This window comes from Chiloscyllium plagiosum, chromosome 15 (genome assembly GCF_004010195.1).
Source record: "Chiloscyllium plagiosum isolate BGI_BamShark_2017 chromosome 15, ASM401019v2, whole genome shotgun sequence".
Taxonomy (NCBI): domain Eukaryota; kingdom Metazoa; phylum Chordata; class Chondrichthyes; order Orectolobiformes; family Hemiscylliidae; genus Chiloscyllium; species Chiloscyllium plagiosum.
Window position 1 is genome coordinate 43,799,830 of NC_057724.1, and position 20,158 is coordinate 43,819,987.

The following is a 20,158-nucleotide window of genomic DNA, read 5'->3' on the forward strand; positions in this document are numbered from 1 at the left end:
AAGTTCCTCAACTCTGGAAATTTATTCACAAATCCTTTCTGTACTCTCTTTAATGTCTTCGCATTGTTCCTAAAGTGTGGCACCAAGAGCTAGATGCAATACTCCAACTGAAACCAAGACATTGTTTTACACAAGTTTCACATAACTTTTGTTTTTCTCCTCAGTGCTCTAATAAGAAAATCTAGGATACTGCATGCTTTATGAATTGCTCTCTCAAACCAACCTGCCACCTTCAATGACTTATACACATTAAAATCCTGCTCCCCCTCTGGAACTGTATTCCTCCTTTGTTTTGTTTCCTCACATTCTCCGTACCAAAATGAATTACTTCACTGTAATGGTTTTTATCTGGTCTGCCTTTTCCACCAGCATGTCTATTTCCTTTTGAAGTTCTACATTATCCTCCTTACAGTTCACAAGTTTAAATTACATGGAAATTTTGAAATTGTGTCCGGTAAACTGGGTCCTTAATACAAGCCAGAAACAGCAAAGGTCTCATCACAAATACCTGGGGAATCTCACTATAAACCTCCCTCCAGACAGAAAAACCATCGATTAATCACAACTATTCAGTCAGCTGAATTTTTATTTCATGTAGAATGTATATACTACTCAGTTAAACAAATAATCACTTAGTTTGACCTAGATTTAATTACCAGGAATCCTGCATTATTACAACTTAATCATAACGTCCCTGTCTAATGGGTACTCACAGATAATGAAGTAATCTCTGTTTCTAGCGAACTCTAGCCCCATGTAGTTGGGGCTAAACTCCTGGAATTTGATTGTGAATTTTATTTCCTTATCAGGTTTGTTACATGCAACAAGCAAGTGGGGGTTGATGACAGTGCTGCACGCTTCTGCTTGGGCCTCAGTCACCAGGTACAGCTTGTAATATTCGTACTGGTCTTGATTGTTCATTTTCGGACAGATTATATCCAGCTTGTCGCCGATCTCTGGGTACAATACCAGGCCTTTCCCAGCTTGGAATCTAAAAAGAGGACGAAGAGGAGTTATTAGGCTGTTATTTTAACACAACCAAGTTTCTATTACCCATCCAGCACAATGGCAACCTTTGAAAGCCAACAACTGAAGTGTATACTGCAGCATTATAATAACTGCCTGCAGTTAACTTTTAAAAACATGATAAACTTAAATATATGTGGAAGAGAAGCAAGTATTTTCTCCCCTCAAGATTCTCTCCCATTATTTTTCTGACACAGGGTATATCAAAACCTGATCCTATTATTATACAATTCCCACACATGAACACTTGATAAAAAGAGAGACTATTAACATGAAACTTGTCAAATTTTCCTTTCCTTAGCCCAGGATAACTGAGACCAACTGTCATACAGCCCTAGCTGAGATCAATTAATTCAACAGAGACCAGGATCAAAGTATGGTATTCTTGGTCTGTGGAGCTCATTACCACTAATTAGGGTATTGAACCATTGGGGGCACTTAAGATACAAGATTTCAGTGACACCTCATCCACTGCTACACACAAAAAAGCAACATTTCTCTGACCAGTTAGTTGAAGCCAATATAGCATTGCGTATCAAAATCACCTGAAGTGAACTCAGTAGTAAAGCACAGACTGTGACCCTTAGGGAAAAATCACGTAGCATCAAATACAACACCAACTACATTGCAAACAGTGAAAGGCTTTTTTTTTTAAAAACAAATAGCTACCTGGTTTCTCTGATGTTTCCAGAGTGAACTAACAGCCAAGGAAATCCATGGTTTGATTCATGAACAGCATTGAGAAAATTAATGTCAGCTGCAACAACTGCTGTGCTGTTACAATTAGTCAGTCCCCCATGGTTAAAGAAAGAAAAAGTCAGGAATTCTGCTCCTAACCACACTCTAGTAAACTTTGCCGCAAGGAGCTGGCTTAGAAAGAATGCAGCAGAGAGAATGTAATACCCTCCCTCAAGGCAAGCTTGGTGACAGAGTATTTCATCAAGCAGGAGGTTGGTAGCTGGGGAGCCTGCCACCTGCCTGCTTGATTGAATGCTCCTGTTGGTCCCTTGCTGGAGGATTTCTAGTCTTCTGGGTGTGAGAAGGTGGGGTAGGGTGAGGGGTGTCAAGGTTCTTCAGCCTGATGGAAGGACCAATTATAAGGGTGTAAGACACTGGGAGAAAACCTCCTGTCTTTGTTATTCCTGTCCTTTTCCCTGTAGACTCTCCCCTGACACCAGTGTCTTATGTCCTTCAGTAGCCCCGAGTCTCATCCCCCCAGTGGTACTGCTCAGCAATGTACAGCTGCCAGCCTTCTAATTCAAGGTGGGTGGTTTCCACAGTAAGGCACTCAATCTCAGCTAAAATCTGCTCTTCCTAATTGACTGTCTGATTGGGAAGATCTACAAAATGAAATGCCAAAAGAACTAACATGGCTTGTCAGCTCTCCAGCCAGCAGGCGAAACCCTCGTTGCCTCCATTAAATACTATTCACATGACATGGTCAAAAATCACATGACACCAGGTTATAGTCCAATGGTTTCTTTGAAAACACGAGAAGCACTACTCCTTCATCAGGTATTAGACATTATTCACATGACAGAACAGCCCATGGACTATTACTGTCTAAGCCTATGTAATGGGACCAGTACACAAATAGAAACAGTATGGCAGACATACTGCTCAGTGCTGTATTCCAGCAAATTTAATAACTTCAGGAAAGATAAACAGAACCTGGAGTGCAGTTTGCTTCTGTAGTGTAAACCTAGTCAAGAACCATAGCATTGTATCTCCATTTGTCCTACAACCGTGCTTATAGTGCAAAAGGACTTCTCTTTGACAGTTGAATGCTTTGCAGCATCCTGAGGTTATGAATGGAGCTATATAAATTCCTTTTTAGCCCAGACAAAATTCCAGCAGCCAGACAGAGCGATACAGAAAGACACAGGCTCTAATAAGTATGACTCCACAATAAGCAAGAAGTAGGAATGTGGTGGAATCTAACAAGAAATATATATCAGACAATTGAAGATGGGGGGGGGTTGAGGAGAGATAAAATTAAGATAGATTCAGTATCTACCAGAACTTTCAGTCAAATTTGGTGGAACTGCACTCAACTTCTGGCTAACACGCAAACTCTTCAATAAATGTACTTTTCTCAGTGGTTCAAGGGGAGAATCCAGTTTCCTGATATATTAACTAATCTCAGCCACATGGGTGTAAGGTGGACTGAATTTATCCTGTTGCCTTAGGCTAGGTTGATTTGGTAACTCTGCCTGTGAAGAACTAATATATGATAAATAGGTGATTAACAAGGTCGGGTTTGGCGGTGAGGTCTCCAACAGTTGATAACATGCAAGCTGACGCATGAAGAAAGGTCACTGAAGCAAGAGGATGCTCGTTGCCTTTAAGGGAGAAAGGAGATTGGAATAAATAAAAGAGATTGAACGAAACACATTGTGCTGAATTTTTTTCCAGAATGGATGCATCGGAGGTTCTGATCATCATATTTACTCCATTACAACCACAAAGGAATGGAGCAGCAGCTGGCTGGATTACATCCCAAATATCTGATATCCCTGCAGCTCTACATGACTGGGTGCAACGTTTAATATTCTGATGCTTCTTGGATTAAGGTTTTATAGAGACAGATGGTTATCACAAGCAAACAGTTTAAACCCAATACTTCACTCCAGTTCCCCATCCAATCTCCCATTAATTTTTATTATTTACAGTGCTTTACCAATGATTTTTAAAAGTGTCTGGATAGGTGGGTATGTTTTTAACTATCACCTTAGTTCACAATTATGCACTTTAATGGGTCAGATGTGAGTGCTTTACTTAGTCTGTTGGTAAGCATTTGAGGTTAAACAAACCATCTGGCAAACTCATAACTTGATTCTGTACAAGAAAATTGCGGTAACCTTATCAGCTTTGCAGGGCCTAAACATGACCAAAGGAGTCTCATCAATTACTACAAAGCCACTTGTGCAAAATCTGCATTGCTCAGTGTTTTAATGTATTAAACAATATATATTTGAGCAAGCCCCAGCAGAAATCAGGTAATATACCCATATCAACATTATAGCATTAAATATTATTGCTGTACTTAATTGCTTGGTGCTGCAAATTCATTGTTTAGGAGATAGATGTATAGATTTCCATTTCCAGACAAAGACACACTTCTCATGACCCTGGCTACCAAGAATGTTCAGAACCCTCCAGCACGGATAACCATTGTAATAAATCTGCTGACATTGTCTCTCACTCACACATCATCTGAGAAAAAGAGATATAAGCAGATATATACATTTAATGCTACTTCATTTATTTTACAAAGAACAAAGAACTTGCGTCTATATATAACATTTATGTTATTTTATGAAAACAGAACATCCAAAGTGCCAATTAAGTACTCTTGACTTTGTTATCTGTCTACATTCTCCACAGGGAGTTGGTATCATTTGAGAACATGAGTTCACACCCACGGCTCTATTCCAAGCCCTCTATCAACTCTATACAAGTGACTAACTTCTGATCAAGATTGGGAATTCAAAATTCAAGGGTATTCAATGTTTCAGAAGAATGGTCAAAAATGAAAAGGAGGTGGAGAAGTGTTTAGAATCATACAGCATGGAAACAGACCCTTCGGTCCGACTTATCTGTGACAACTAAGTTTTCTAAACCGAACTAGTCCCATTTGTCTGCATTTGGCCTATTTCCTTCTCACCTTTTCCTCTTCATGTACCTGTCCAAATGTCTTTTAAATGTTGCAATTGTATCCGCATTTACCACTTTCTCTGGCAATAATCTCCACACAATAATCACCCTCTATAAAGAAGTTATACTCCGATCCCTTTTAAATCTTTCTCCTGACCTTAAAAATATGCCCCCTAGATTTTAACTCCCCCACCATAAGGAAAAGATCCTTGCTGTTCACCTCATCTAGGTCCCTCGTGATTTTATTAACCTCTAAGATTACCCCTCTACCCCGTACACTGCAGTGAAAAATGTCTCACCCTATCCTTATAACTAAAACCCTCTAGTCCTAGTTACTAGTGATATAGGTGCAATAGATTTTGATGTGAAATCGTATTGGATGACAATAAGGAATACCAAGGGAAAGACGTCAGGGGGGGTATAGACTCCTGAAGAGATGCTTCAATGCACAGCAAAGTACAAACTGGAAAATAATGGAGGCATGTAAAAAGGGCACTAAGTTGTCATGGGTGGTTTTAATCTGCATTTTGATTAGATACATCAGATTAATAAAAGGTAACATGGAAGACAAGTTTGTTCGGTGCATTAAGGATTGCTTCTTACAATAGTGTGTTGCAGAATCCAGAGAACAGGCAACTGTGAATCTAGTAATGCATAATGAGGGTAGTTTAATACGAGATTTTATAGTTTACGGTCCTATAGGGAGTTACCATCAAAACATGGTAAAATTTCAAACTCTGTTTGAGTAAGAGCAACATGGACCTCACACCAGTGCGCACAACGTAAGTATGGGCAATTATGGAGATATGAAGAAAAAAAAACTACCTAAAGGAGGCTGGAAAAATAGAATAAGGGGAAGGTCAGTGGATGAGCGGTGGTGCACATTAAAGCAGTAATTTCATAACACTCAAAAATTATTCCAGTTAAAAAGAAAGACTCAGTGAGAAGGATAAACCACCCATGGTTAATAAACATGGTCAAGGAGAGTAACCAATCAAAACCAAAAGACATACAAAACAGTGAAAACTAGTGGTAAACTAGAAGAGTCAAAACGTTTTATGGACCACAAGCAGATGGCTATAAAGTTAATGAAGAGGAAATTAATGATGAAAATATATTGGCAAGAAATATAAAAGGAAAAAAAAAGACCTTAATGGGTATATAAAAATACAGCAACTAAAATGAGTGTGACATCCTTGAGGGATGTGACTGAGGAAACTGATAAAGGGTGAACAGGAAAATGATAGATAATTTAAACCAATATTTTGCATCAGTGCTCATGGTTGAAGATCTTGCAAATGTCCCAAAGATACCAGATAAGCAAGATGCTAATGAGAGGAATGATCTTGTAACAGTTTCAATCATATGGGTTAAAGTATTTGACAAACTAATAATATGGAAGGCATACAACTCACTAGGAGCTGATGGTTTACATTCAAGGGTTTTAGAGGAAGCGGCTGCAAAGATAGTGGAGGCATTAGTTGAAATCCTCCAATACTCTCTGGATTCCAGAGCCCGCTTGATTGGCACCACATTCAAAAGCATCCACTCCTTCCACCACTGAAGCTCAGCAGCAGTAGTGTGTACTATCTACAAGATGCACTGCAGAAATTTACCAGAGATCCTGAGATAGCACCTTCCTAACCAACAGCCACTTCCATCCAGATGGACAAGGGCCACAGATACATGGGAACATCATCACCTGCAAGCTCCCCTTCAAGCCACTCACCATCCTGACTTGGAAATATTGCCATTCCTATACTGTCACTGGGTCAAAATCCTGGAATTCCCTCAGTGAGGGCATTGAGAGTCTCCTACAGCATGTGGACTACAGTGGTTCAAGAATGGAGCTCACCACCATCTTCTTAAGGCCATGTCCCACAAGTGAATAAAATAAATTTATAGAATAAAATTGAGATGAAAAGGATTTTTCTCCAAGAAGGTACTGTATATTTAGAAATCCCTATCCAAGAGAGTTGTGGAGATTACAGAACTGAAAGTATTTAAAGAGGGGGTAGAAAGATTTTTGAAATATTGGGGATTTGAGCATAATGAGGAACACGAAAGAAGAGTTGAGACTGGTGTAGATCATTTATAATCCTATAGAGTGGTAGGAGAGGCTTGGGGAGGCAGGCATACTCCAGCTCCTATTTCTCATGTTCTTACATAACCCAACAAAGACTGAAATTGAAGCTGAGGATCCTATTATCAGTTTGACTCAGTCCATCTCAAGGCACGCATTTAGCCTGTTGAGATGCCATCTTTTTAAAAAAGATCATGAATAGTTTAATTTACATGTACACTGTCCAACATTTTATGAGAGAACTTTATAAGAAGGGAAAGTCTGCTCTCTTCAATTTATGCTTTAGTATCGAAACAGCTATCACCAGTAGGCTAATCCAGGTGCAATGCTGTTTATGTATCCTTCAAACACAACCCAACAAAATATGGCTGAGTCACACTTACAGTTTAGTGTCTTCCTTTCCTTGGTCTCATTGGTCACAAAGTGCAAATCAGCAGATTCTGAAAGTCTCATTCCTGATTTTGCTCAGAATGTGCCCTCACCTTTGGAAGGTGTTGCATTCTTGTGTTGCATTCCCTAACGCACAATTACCACACTCATATTGAATTAGTAAGTTTCATTGCTTCAGTTCACTTAAATTTCTAACAAGTTTACTTAACAAATAAACTGATAAATTAGTTATGCACATATCTTTAGTCTAACATGCTGCTGACAGGACTCCTCATTTCTGCTGCTCTTGTACCATCTGGTCCTTGGCTCCGTAGCATACTCCACTCAAAGCAGTAACACATCCATTTTTGTCCTCACTCTCTTGTTAAAATATATGCACAAAGAGTAAAACTGAATATTAAGTAATTGCAAAAACTATTTGAACTTTAAGAGTCCAAGGGCTGAATCTTAGCTAGTTTCTGTTGTGTCATTTTGACGAGTTTCATTGAGGGTTTCTCACAAAGCCTTGCAAATTTTCTGTTCTCAGAAGCAAAACCAAAACTTGCTGGAAAAACTCTGCAGTTTTGGCACATCTGTGAAGGGAAATCAAGTCAAGTGACCCTTCTTCAGAATTTTCCTTTTCGGTTCTGGCATCCCAACAATGCTGCCTTACCAGTACATCACGCCCCCAAGTACTGCTTTACTACTTGTCATAGGCACAAATATTCAACACTGCCAGCAAGTCCAGGTACTCCTGGTGCCAAGTTAAAAATCACACAACACCAGGTTAAAGTCCAACAGCTTTGTTTGGAAGCACTAGGTTTTTGAGCGCTGCATCTTCATCGGGTAGTTGAAGGAGCAGTGATCTGAAAAGTAGTGATTCCAAATAAAGCTGTTGGACTATAAACTGGCGTTGTGTGATTTTTAACTTTGTCCACACCAATCCAACACCAGCTCCTCCACATCATATTTAAAAGGCCATTGTGCACCAAGCTAAGAGTCAAGAATTGGCAGTCCAGAGCTACATTGCATGTTCAACTTAATTGCCACGGACATGGCACTAAGGGGAAATTAATGTCCTGCTTTGCAGATGGAAGCATGAGGTCCTGGTGGACCAAGGGGTAATAGGAGGGACCTCTCCCAGATGGAATACAGGGAGAACTAGCCATTGGATACAGAACTGGCTCAAAGGTAGAAGACAGAGGGTGGTGGTGGAGGGTTGTTTTTCAGACTGGAGGCCTGTGACCAGTGGAGTGCCACAAGGATCGGTGCTGGGCCCTCTACTTTTTGTAATTTACATAAATGATTTGGATGCAAGCATAAGAGGTACAGTTAGTAAGTTTGCAGATCACACCAAATTTGGAGGTATAGTGGAAAGCGAAGAGGGTTACCTCAGATTACAACATGATCTGGACCAGATGGGCCAATGGGCTGAGAGGTGGCAGATTGAGTTTAAATCGGATAAATGCGAGATGCTACATTTTGGGAAAGCAAATCTTAGCAGGACTTATACACTTAATGGTAAGGTCCTAGGGAGTGTTGCTGAACAAAGAGACCTTGAAGTGCAGGTTCATAGCTCCTTGAAAGTGGAGTCACAGGTAGATAGGATAGTGAAGGCGGCGCTTGGTATGCTTTCCTTTATTGGTCAGAGTATTGAGTACAGGAGTTGGGAGGTCATGTTGCGGCTGTACACGACATTGGTTAGGCCACTGTTGGAATATTGTGTGCAATTCTGGTCTCCTTCCTATCGGAAAGATGTTGCGAAACTTGAAGGGGTTCAGAAAAGATTTACAAAGATGTTGCCAGGGTTGGAGGATCTGAGCTACAGGGAGAGGCTGAACAGACTGGGGCTGTTTCCCCTGGAGCGTCGGAGGCTGAGGGGTGACCTTACAGAGGCTTACAAAATTATGAGGAGCATGGATAGGATAAATAGGCAAAGTCTTTTCCCTGGGGTGGGGGAGTCCAGAACTAGAGGGCATAGGTTTAGGGTGAGAGAGGAAAGATATAAAAGAGACCTAAGGGGCAACTTTTTCATGCAGAGGGTGGTACGTGTACAGAATGAGCTGCCAGAGGATGTGATGAAGGCTGGTACAATTTCAACATTTAAGAGGCATTTGGATGGGTATATGAATAGGAAGGGTTTGGAGGGATATGGGCCGGGTGCTGGCAGGTTGGACTAGATTGGGATATCTGGTCGGCATGGATGGGTTGGACCGAAGGGTCTGTACATCTCTATGACTCTATGTTAGTGAGGAGGGACTTTCAGGGTCAACAGGGCTGTGTTTGACTGCGTTGCTTCCAGTCCTTTAGTTGATGCCAGGTGGTCTGTCAAGTTTAATTCATTTTTTAAGGCTTTGTAGTGGTTAATACAACTGAATAGCTTATTTGGCCATTCCAGAGGGCACATAAGAGTCAACCACATTTCTGCAGGTCTGGAGTCAAATATTGGCAGATTTTCATTCCTAGATGACATTAGTGAACCACAAGGATTTTTTGACAAATGAAAGTGGTTTCATGTCCATTATTAATTTTAATTCCCTCTTAATTCCAGACGTTTTGTATTGAATTCAATTTCTACTATCTCTTGTGTGGGATTTAAGCCCATTTCTGCATGACTCTAGATTACTTGTCCAGAGATATTATCCCTTTGCCTTTGCCTTCCACTAAACTGCCACAAAGGTTGCGGGACTGCATCAACGCATTGAAACTATGCTTTCACTGGCATGCAAGTATCTGCCTACCTCATTGAGCAAATTGGTGGCTGCCATGGAGAGTCAGGTCCAACACACTCAGTCTGCTGAACTCAGAGCTACACTTCAACATTCTAGTATTGGTACACAGCAACAACGGTACGGCGACAGAGAGGCAAGGGACCCTGGCCTCAACCCAGGTGCCTCTTCCTCACACGGAGACAGAGTGGCTTGCCCAGATATAATTACATACAAGCCACCCAGAAATGCTCACTTTTCATCATCAGTGAATATCTAGCCATCTTTAACTACCACATCGAAGGTGCAGAGGCTAACCATCCTTAGTGGTACAAAAAGGCTTACAATTTGAGGTGCATATTTTTTAACATGAGATGACAAAGATTTAAAAAAAGATGAGGGGCTTTTTTTTTTAAACAAAATCAGTGTGGCTCATATGTGGTAAAAACTTCCAAAGGAAGTGGTGGATGCAGGTACAATTTCAACGTTTAAAAGATGTTTGGATAATTACAAATGTTTGGGGGAATTTGGGTCAAGTGTAGGCAGGTGGGACTAGTTTAGTTTGGGATTATAGTCGGCATGGATTGGTTGAACCAGAGGGTCTGTTTCCATCTTGTAGGACTCTGTGAAAGCTAGGAAAACTTGTGATTATTCAGCAGGCTGGCGTGTGTTGGACCTGACTCTCCATGGCAATGAGTGTGAACTTTTCTAGGTCACAAACCATTGCTTGAGCTGCAGGCAAAACTCCACAGGGAATAAGCAAAACGAGCTCTGGAGCTGCATTTCTGAATCTCCACATTGAGCATTCTTATTGACTTACTACTATCAGTCAAGTATGGGAGTGGTAATTCTAATGTTGAGGACCACAACAGAGCAATGCAACAAAAAGGAATTGATGTAACCTTGAAAACCATTAGAAAAAGGCTTAGCTAAGATTTGAAGTTATTGGGGTCAAGATTAGAGTGGTGCCAGAAAAGCACAGCAGGTCAGGCAGCATCCAAGGAGCAGGAAAATCGGTGTTTCGGGCAAAAACCCTTCATCAGGAATGAGGCAGGGAGCCTCCGGGGTGGAGCCTCCAATCTGGACTCTGATCTCCAGCATCTGCGGTCTTCACTTTCACCCAGAAGTTATTGGGACGCAGTGAAGAAATAACACAAACAGTGCTGTCTAAACAGCAACTACATGATTTGTGAACTGGCCAGTGTGGGTGACGAGTCAGTTTCGAATTGAGCTGTGGAAACTGCAAGGCTGATGAGACCACCTTGGATGCTATTCCATGCAAACAAACGCATCTATTCCATGCTGTTCCTGATCTGGATCTACTTAATTTGAAATGGAGAAAGATTCCTACTCAAAAATGCAACCTTTAAAAAGCAAACTTCATGAATAAAAAAAAACAAAGGAGATTTGATAACATGGCAAATACTTTAAAACTGAAAGCCCATGTCCACCCAAAAGCCAAAAACAGTGTCGAGTAAATGAAGGTGTACTTTACAACAGGAACATGAACATGGTGGGATTAAACTAATCTCGCTGTGTAAACACCTCATTCCTTTACCAACATAGAGTCTTTCACATGGTTCACAAACTCAGTTGGTCACATGCTACCACATACTTTATTGTTTCTGCCAACTTATGCAGGATACAACAGGTTTCTATTCATATCCCCAACATAAACATATTTCAGTATACATTTTCCTAACTTGTTTATGCCAGAAAAAAAACAAATTGCTGGAAAAGCTCAGCAGGACTGACAGAATCTGTGGAGAGAAATCAGAGTTAACATCGTAGGTCTAGTGACCCTTCATAGAACTTCAGTTCTTTCAGTTTTTTTTTTGTTTAGTCCACGTCAGTCTCCTGCTGTCATTCCTCCCCCCCCCTGCCACTTATTCTCTGGTCCAACCTCATTCTCCCTCAGAAACCAAAGTGCAACAGCAAATACAACAGCTCTTCACATGATACAGATTCATGATACAAAGTCAACCTTTAAGACAAGAGATCTAGTGTATTTAATTGGCAACTACAGCTTTGTAATGTAAAAGCACCTAGACACCAGATGCCTCTATGCATGTGCAATTATATATGCAGAATACATAATACTCTGCATAATAAAGTATATAATAATATATACTAATGCATGTAATTTACTGTAGCCATAAAGTATGCTCACTGTTGACATTACTCTAATGAACACAACTTGATCTTCTGAAACTGAACTACAATACAGAGTCACATTCTCGTGGGCTGTTGATCTTCTGTATCAAATTGAAAAGTGGAACCAGATTCCTTTCCTTATATCATTGAAAATCATAACTGATATTTAGGAAGGCAGAAATAAGAAAGAGGAGAAAGTCATGGATCAATGAATGTGGCTCTCATAAAACTACTTCAGAAATATAAAAAAAGAGAGAGACATGCACAAACACAGTCAAGTTAACGATTTGCAACTTTGCTGGAACCTTTCCGAGGTAATCAGACAGATAACACAATAATTCTACTGCATTGGAAATAAGTAGCTTTTCTACAATATGATGCAGCTCAAGTTGAGTAAGATTGACCCCAGAAGAATATTTATGCAAATAGTGTGCATTAACAGCAAGAATTTCTCAGTGATTCCATTGTTGTTAAGGCAGGAATAAGAGCATTATCTCCTTCATCCTTTACTTGCCTGTTTCTTAAATTAATCTGAGAAGATACAAGAATTACTGTCTCTGACAGTATGGTCTATCATTGATTAAAATCAATTATCGCCATGGATGTTAATGAGAAATAAAAAGAATAAAGAGGAAAAGAACAAACAAGTAAAAAAAAACTCAAACTACAAACAGTTAACAATGCTGTGATAAGATGGAGAGACACAAAAGGGAAAAAACAAGTTGAGGAGAGAGAGAGCAATTACCCAGGAGGCTCAACAGGAATTTAATGTCACTTCGATTATATCAAAGTCTATTTATAGTTATTCCTCTCTGTAGGCATGTGATTGTGCCCTGTAGCATGAATAACACAGTGTATATGCCTCAGGAGGCAAAGAGGCATTTCAGCAACACATAACATCAGGTCCTTCATTTTGATTTTTGCCATAGGGGACTAAGCTCTTGACCTACCTATCCAGGGCAGCAAGGCACTTCAACCATTGTTAAAGTCCATGGACATCACCCCAACAATAAGGGAAATCTGCATCCAGATTGAAAAAGCATGAGCTTAAGTTTGTCATAACTGACAATGTGTAGTATACAGAAAGAAAGAACTTATGTCCAAAATGGTTCACAGCTAAATGAGTTAATTATAGAACTGTACTTACTATTGCATAGGTAGAGGCATCAGGCAAACATTGAGCAGTTCCAAAACCAGCAATGAGATAAGTGATCTTTCTTTGGTGATATTAATCGAGGAAACTACCATTCCATGAAACCTTGTTTGCATTTTATATGGGATTTTTTTATCCGATGAGACAATGAAATTGGCAGGCAGAGCTTCAATTTAAACACTCCTTCAAGAGATAGCAGTTCCAACAATGCAGTTCAAAAACACATCAGCTGTGATCTCAGAGAACAGCGAAGGAGGCTCGAAAGGTTAAATGATGTACTTTGGCTCCTTGTTAGCATGTTTGTCAGATCAATACTGCAGAGAAGGCTTTGTCCTAATTACTTATTCAAGTTTTCAGGTAGTAACAGTGAGTTGATAGCACTTTTCTCACCTTACACAATATAATGTCTGTTGCGAAAGGAAAATGCATCCTGCATGTACAAACATGTATACAGCAATATGTCTTAAATGGCATTTATACTTTAAAACTGTATCCCACTTCTGAATTCACTTTACCAAGCAATTTAGCAATCCATTACAATGTTGAACAATGCTGTGCGTTTAGTTGATGCAAAGTGATAATCCCAAACTTCACAAAACTGTTCAGATGTTAAATGAAGATGTGTACAGAGAAAGATTTGTACACATCAACAATGCTGGAACTACATAGCTAACCTGGACAGTTATAGCCAAAATAACACCCGAAGAAATTTTTTTACCGCAGCCAATAATGTTGGTATCAGAGCCTCAGCCTTGGTGTGAGCTGAGTACAATAACAGATACAGAGTAAGTTTGAAGTATCAGAGAGAAGATGGTAGCACACCCTGGTGGTGCGCAGAAGGACATTTACCTTCTTCCTACATTGCTGGGCATCCCTTCAGACAACCAAGCTTTAACTTGGGTGGCAACCTTGGACCAGGCTGACATAATCCGATTTTGTGGCCTCCTCTGCTGGTCCTGGGGGAGGAGAATGTTCCTGTTCAGCAGGATCTCCAAAACTGGACACCCATTTGCTCCTGTCTGTCATGTTCAGGTAAAAGTCAGCAACCATGCAGGGCGGCTGCAAACTGACTGTGCAGCTGGACTTGCACTATGATCTTGTAAAGATGCTGTAGATGGATAGATTGCCAGTGTTTTGGCAGAAATCCGGTGAATGGTGAGTCATTGCAGAAACAGCAATGATAAGATGGTGTGGAATGGGACATGGAAGACACCATAATAGTTGATTATGGAGCTATGTTTAGGAAGATAGGGTGAGAAACCTCATTTGGCCTCGCACCACAAAGCCCTCCAAAAACCTCAACAACACTTAGACTTGGCCTGAAAAAACATGTAAGATTCAGTCCTGGGTGTGGAACAAGCTATTATGTTTGTATTTCATTAGCTGTTTTACTCCAGGAGAAGGCGGACCCTGTGTGGACACTCACTGTCTCTCCATCTATCCTGCAAGCTTGAGCCCTGATGTTATTTGATCAGCTATACACCATGGGCAGCAGCTAAGAACCAGTCAGCAGCTGCTGACTCCAGGAGATCAAATAGAAAACATTACAGAACAGCTTTAGATCACCCTGTCACAGAAATTGATAAGATTCTTGAACCCAGTTTGAAACCAACCAAGGCAGCCGTCCACCAAATCTAAATATAACTGACTTTTTGAACTTTTAAACTACTTAAACACTCCTTCCATTTTGTAATTTATTTGTGTGTCTGTGTGAACTCTTGGAATGAATGTATATAAGAGTCAGACTGCTTTCATTATTTCTATTTAGATCAGCCATTATACGTAATAAGCACTGCTTGCTTTTCATGAAAGCCTAGGTAGACAATGTTAAATCAGGAGTGCGAACAAAGGGAACTATTTTTCAATTCATGCGTGGTTGTATCCGCATTGTGCTAAAACATGCAGAAACCTCAGCATGCCAAATTCAAAAGTTCAACTCACAGTTGATGTCATAGAGTTATAGTACAACATGGAAACAGACCCATCGATCCAACTTTTCCATGCCAACCAGATATCCCAACCCAATCTAGTCCAGCCTGCCAGCACCCGGCCCATATCCCTCGAAACCCTTCCTATTCATATACCCATCCAAATGACTCTTAAATGTTGCAATTGTACCAGCCTCCACCACTTCCTCTAGCAGCTCATTCCATACACATATCACCCTCTGAGTGAAAAATTTGCCCCTTAGGTCTCTTTTATATCTTTCCCCTCTCACCCTAAACCTATGCCCTCTAGTTCTAGATTCCCCCATCCCAGGGAAAATACTTTGTCTATATATACTACCCATGCCCTCATGATTTTATAAACCTCTATAAAGTCACCCCTCAGCCTCCGATGCTCCAGGGAAAACAGCCCCAGCCTGTTCAGCCTCTCCCTGTAGCTCAGATCCTCCAACCCTGGCAACATCTTTGGAAATCTTTTCTGAACCCTTTCAAGTTTCACAACATCTTTCTGATAGGAAGGAGACTAGAATTGCACGCAATATTCCAACAGTTGCCTAATCAATGTCCTGTACAGCCACACCATGACCTCCCAACTCCTTTACTCAGTGCTCTGACCAATAAAGGAAAGCATACCAAGCGCCTTCTTCACTATTCTATCTACCTGCGAATCTACTTTCAAGGTGCAAGGAACCAGCACTCCAAGGTCTCTTTGTTCAGCAACACTCCTTTGGACCTTACCTTTCAATGCATAAGTCCTGAGAAGATTTGCTTTCCCAAACATTTATATATATATACACACATGATAAAAAGTAGTCTTGGAGGTCTAAAGTAATAAAGGCAAATTTGGACAAATATCAACATGTCTGATGCACAGATACAGACCAGTTGAATAATAGAAAGTGAAATTCTCTTCACATAGCGCCCTTGTCGAGTGTCCAAGTTTGGGCTGATATCATTAGGGAAAAAAAAAGAGGAGGAGAAGATGGTCATATTGATATAGCTCTAAGGGGGATGGGCAGATGAGAACTGCTTGTTTCCCCTCTTGGTAGAATCTAGACCTTGGAAGCACTGTTTAAAATTAAGAGGCTTCCCATTTAAGACAGAATGAGGAGGAATTTCTTGTACCAGAGGGTTGTTAGAGTTCCAAATTCTCTTCCCCAGAGAGTAGCTTATTGGGGTCATTGAGTGTAATCAAGGTTGAATGTGATAGATTTTTAAATGGACAAGGGAATCAAAGGAATGGTGGTAGGGGAGGACCAAACAGACCGGTAAGTGAACATAATGCCCCAATCAGATCAGCTCTGCTGTTGATTCCTGATGAAAGACTCCTGCCCGAAATGTTAATTTTCCTGCTCCTCAGATGTTGCGGACCTGCTGTGCTTTTCCAGCACCACTCTAATCTAGACTCTGATCTCCAGCATCTGCAGTCCTCACTTTTGCCTCTGCTATCGAATGGCAGAGTAGGCTCAAAGGGCCAAATTCCTTGCTACTTATCTTACAATCCGAGTCAACCAGAACACCCTGATTCCAATGCCCACCCCCACTCTAACCTGTATAATATAACACCAACACCAAACTTTGTTCATTAGAGATTTCTAGTCCAGATCTAAATAATCTAGTACAGATTATTTAGCTTTAATTTTTATGTATTCTTATGTCCTTTTTGCAAAGGTTCAAAAACCTGGAGTTTAATCAAAGGGCACATTAAAAAAAATTGTGGCTCATACTGCATGTAGAGATGAATGTATGTGTGTCAGGAAGGTAAATTGAAGTTAAAGGCAGTTTGAAGTGGGAAAAATAATGCACTACTTATTATCCGGTAATGAAAGACGCTGGGTCACTATTTGCGGAGGGAATGCCTCTCACTTTTCTTCGAAACACTAGCATAGAGATTATCTACCAGTGTCCTACTTGCCACCACAATTCTATTTTGCAAATTCACTGTGCTCAATGGTACAGAACATTTGTTCTTTTCCCTTCCTATCTCAAAGGCACAAATATTACACTGGACCTTACTTTGGTACGCTGTTCAAGTAGCTTCACTTGAACAGGAGAGTCTGAGCAAATTACCTTGATTCTGTCCTCATGTTTTTTCCAGAAAGCATCACTTCTTTTTTTGTTGCATTGATCAGCAGCAAAAGTAATGATTACCACTTCAACTGCAGGTCTCAAAATCTATAGCTACACATGTACATAATTTTGAGACATCTCTTGTGTATTCACATTGAAAAGTATTTGGGAAACATTTTTCTGTAATGTATAAAAACCACAAAGCCGTCTGCCATGTAGAGCACAACAGAATAATGTAATTCAGGATGTGTAGTTCAATGCCATATTTGTCATAAAATGGAACAAGAATTGCCAGATATGTCTCCACAGAGACAGAATTCCTTTAATATCCTTCTACAATACTCCTCCCCTACAGTTAAAATTCCCCCTTTTTCCATCTCTGTGATTTGCCTCCCAGCTTCAGTGGTGACACAGAACTGTTGTCACATGCTTCATGTAGTGGAAAAGACAACAAGCAGAACTGCTTAGCACCAACATAAATATTAATGAGATACACAATGTATGAATATTAATGAGACTCCATGAATATACATGAGCTTTAACATATGCAACAAATTCAGTCTGGCAGAGGACAACCTGGTTTATTTTTTAGTTAAAAAAACTGTTTTTGTCTTTGTGACGGGAGACTTCTGCTTCCTCCTCGTTTTTGCATAACTCTCCAACTGCTTTTTGATTTTAATTTCTTTTGGGAAAGGCAGGACTCCATATACAAATTATTTTGTAAACTTGAAATAGAACATTTATTGAATAACCTAGAATGCATAACAGAGTAAAAAAAAACAACAGTCCAGAGAATTCAAGTCTGTTGAGTGGCAAAATGACCTCGGCATCATACACACAACCCTCTGAAGGTGCACAATCAATGTTGAGAGGCTATTAGCAAGGAAAGAAAAATACTAGAACAATCTGTTATGAAACAAATTATGATGTTCTTGGTCCTGGAAACAAGATCCTGGTTAGGCCTCATTCGGAGTTAGGTAGAGAGGGTGCAGGGGTGGCCATGAAATTGGTCTATCCACTTCAGACCCTTGCATGAAAGCAAAGGAAGCTGAGAGAAGCATCGATAATAAAGGGGCTGCTGATTCCCTATCATCCGCTAAGCACTACCACACAAAATAATCACACCCAATAGGTTCCAAATGTTGTTTCCTCACATTCAGTGTGATATTAAGGTCCATGGAAAGGTTTGAAGGAAGGCAGCTAATGTGACCTGTAGCTGAAAAACCCTTTAATTAGACTTGGAGACACGGGGTGTGTTGTTCCAATAGAATATTTAGACCCTGTGGAGATTTATTTAAAACGTTCAGTGTATTAGACTGTACTGCTGTGGATTGACTATTTGAGCTGGTGTCATGACTAGAAATTATGCAAGTGAAGATAAGACTAGTTTTCAGGAGGTTCCTTGCTTTCTGCCAGAATTCACTAGAACAAAAAACACACAAATTGCTGGGAAAACTCAGCAGGTCTGGCACCACCTGTGGACAGAAAGCTGAGAGAATGTTTTGGATCCAATGACCCTTCTTCAGAAGAGTTCTGAAGGAGGGTCACTGGACTCAAAACATTCCCTCTGCTTTCTCTCCACAGAGGCAAAAGTGAGGATTGCAGATGCTGGAGATTAGAGAGTGTGGTGCTGGAAAGCACAGCAGGTCAGGAAGCAGCCAAGGAGCAGGAGAATCAACGCTTCAGGCAAAAGCCCTTTATCAGGAATCCGAAATCAGGATGCTGCCAGACCTGTTGAGTTTTGCCAGCAATTTCTGTTTTTGTTTCTTATTTCCAGCATCCACAGTTCTTTGCTTTTTTTGTTTCATGAGAACAAACTTCAGGCTGGATTGCTGTGTACTAATTCAATGTAACATTTTTTTTTAAACTGGACACATTGTTTGCTAAAGCAATATCACGACTTGCAGAAGTTGGGAATGATTTTAGCTGGTACCTCTTCTAATTGCCTGGAATCTTTTTTTGATCATCTTGGGGCTCAGGAAGGAACATCTCAGATATTTTTAGTGATTAAAGATATTACATCTGGCTTTTGACATCTGATAGAATCACTCCCAGCCTAGGCTCAGCCAAGGATTATTTAATTAACATTAAATAATCACAAACATCACAAAATAACAAGACAGAGGGAGTTATGATGCTTTGGTGAATCGTGCATGTTTAAGATGGGTTCAATGAACCAACTAATCTTTTTCTCACGAACATTTTCTGACAATTATGCAGATGCTTCAAATTTAATATTGTCCGGAGTACTTAAGTTTTGAAGGATTGTGGAAAAATTGATTTATTTCAAGTTATGTAGTATTACCTAGAATGACATCTTTAAAATATGTCATTGAAAAGGTCATTGTGGACAACGGAGTGTTTTTTTTTAAAAAGCAAGGCTTCCTAGAAATCACATGACTGATGATAACTTCTTCCTTTGCTACATGTCTGTTGGGCCAATTTTGAATAGAGACTGCCTCAGAAAGCTTCTGTTTTTATCTGGGTCAGATGGTTGAAAGCCTACTAAGAACAAGCTGACCAGCGGATCCTTCTCATTTCTGAAAAGAAAACACTTGTTGAGTTCAGGAGAAACCCATATGTTCTTTTGAAAGATAGACTGAAGGAACATTGCAACACTGGATTGCCTGAGCAAGTTGCATCTGAAAGACACCAGCAACAACTGTGCATGATTAGGGACTTGACCACATATCAAAGCAAAAGCCCTTCATCAGGAATAAAGGCAGAGAGCCTGAAGCGTGGAGAGATAAGCTAGGGGAGGGTGGGGGTGGGGAGAGAGTAGCATAGAGTACAATGGGTGAGTGGGGAAGGAGATGAAGGTGATAGGTCAGGGAGGAGAGGGTGGAGTGGATAGGTGGAAAAGGAGCTAGGCAGGTCGGACAAGTCCGGACAAGTCAAGGGGACTGGAAGTTTGAAACTAGGATGAGGTGGGGGAAGGGGAAATGAGGAAGCTGTTGAAGTCCACATTGATGCCCTGGGGTTGAAGTGTTCC

General features: G+C 40.4%; 1 protein-coding gene across 5 annotated transcripts in view; it reads right to left on the reverse strand.

Moving 5' to 3' along the window:
* The window catches only part of efnb1 (ephrin-B1), a 214,579-nt gene that overhangs the window by 78,248 nt on the left and 116,173 nt on the right, over nt 1–20,158 (reverse strand). For 4 of the 5 annotated variants that reach the window (XM_043704783.1, XM_043704782.1, XM_043704780.1 and 1 more), the window contains exon 2: nt 714–991. In XM_043704783.1, the coding sequence (XP_043560718.1) occupies nt 714–921 (208 nt within the window). In that variant the 5' untranslated portion in view covers nt 922–991. Of the gene's footprint in view, nt 1–713; nt 992–13,144; nt 13,164–20,158 lie in introns of those variants that run through there. The other variant, XM_043704785.1, reaches the window with a different exon arrangement.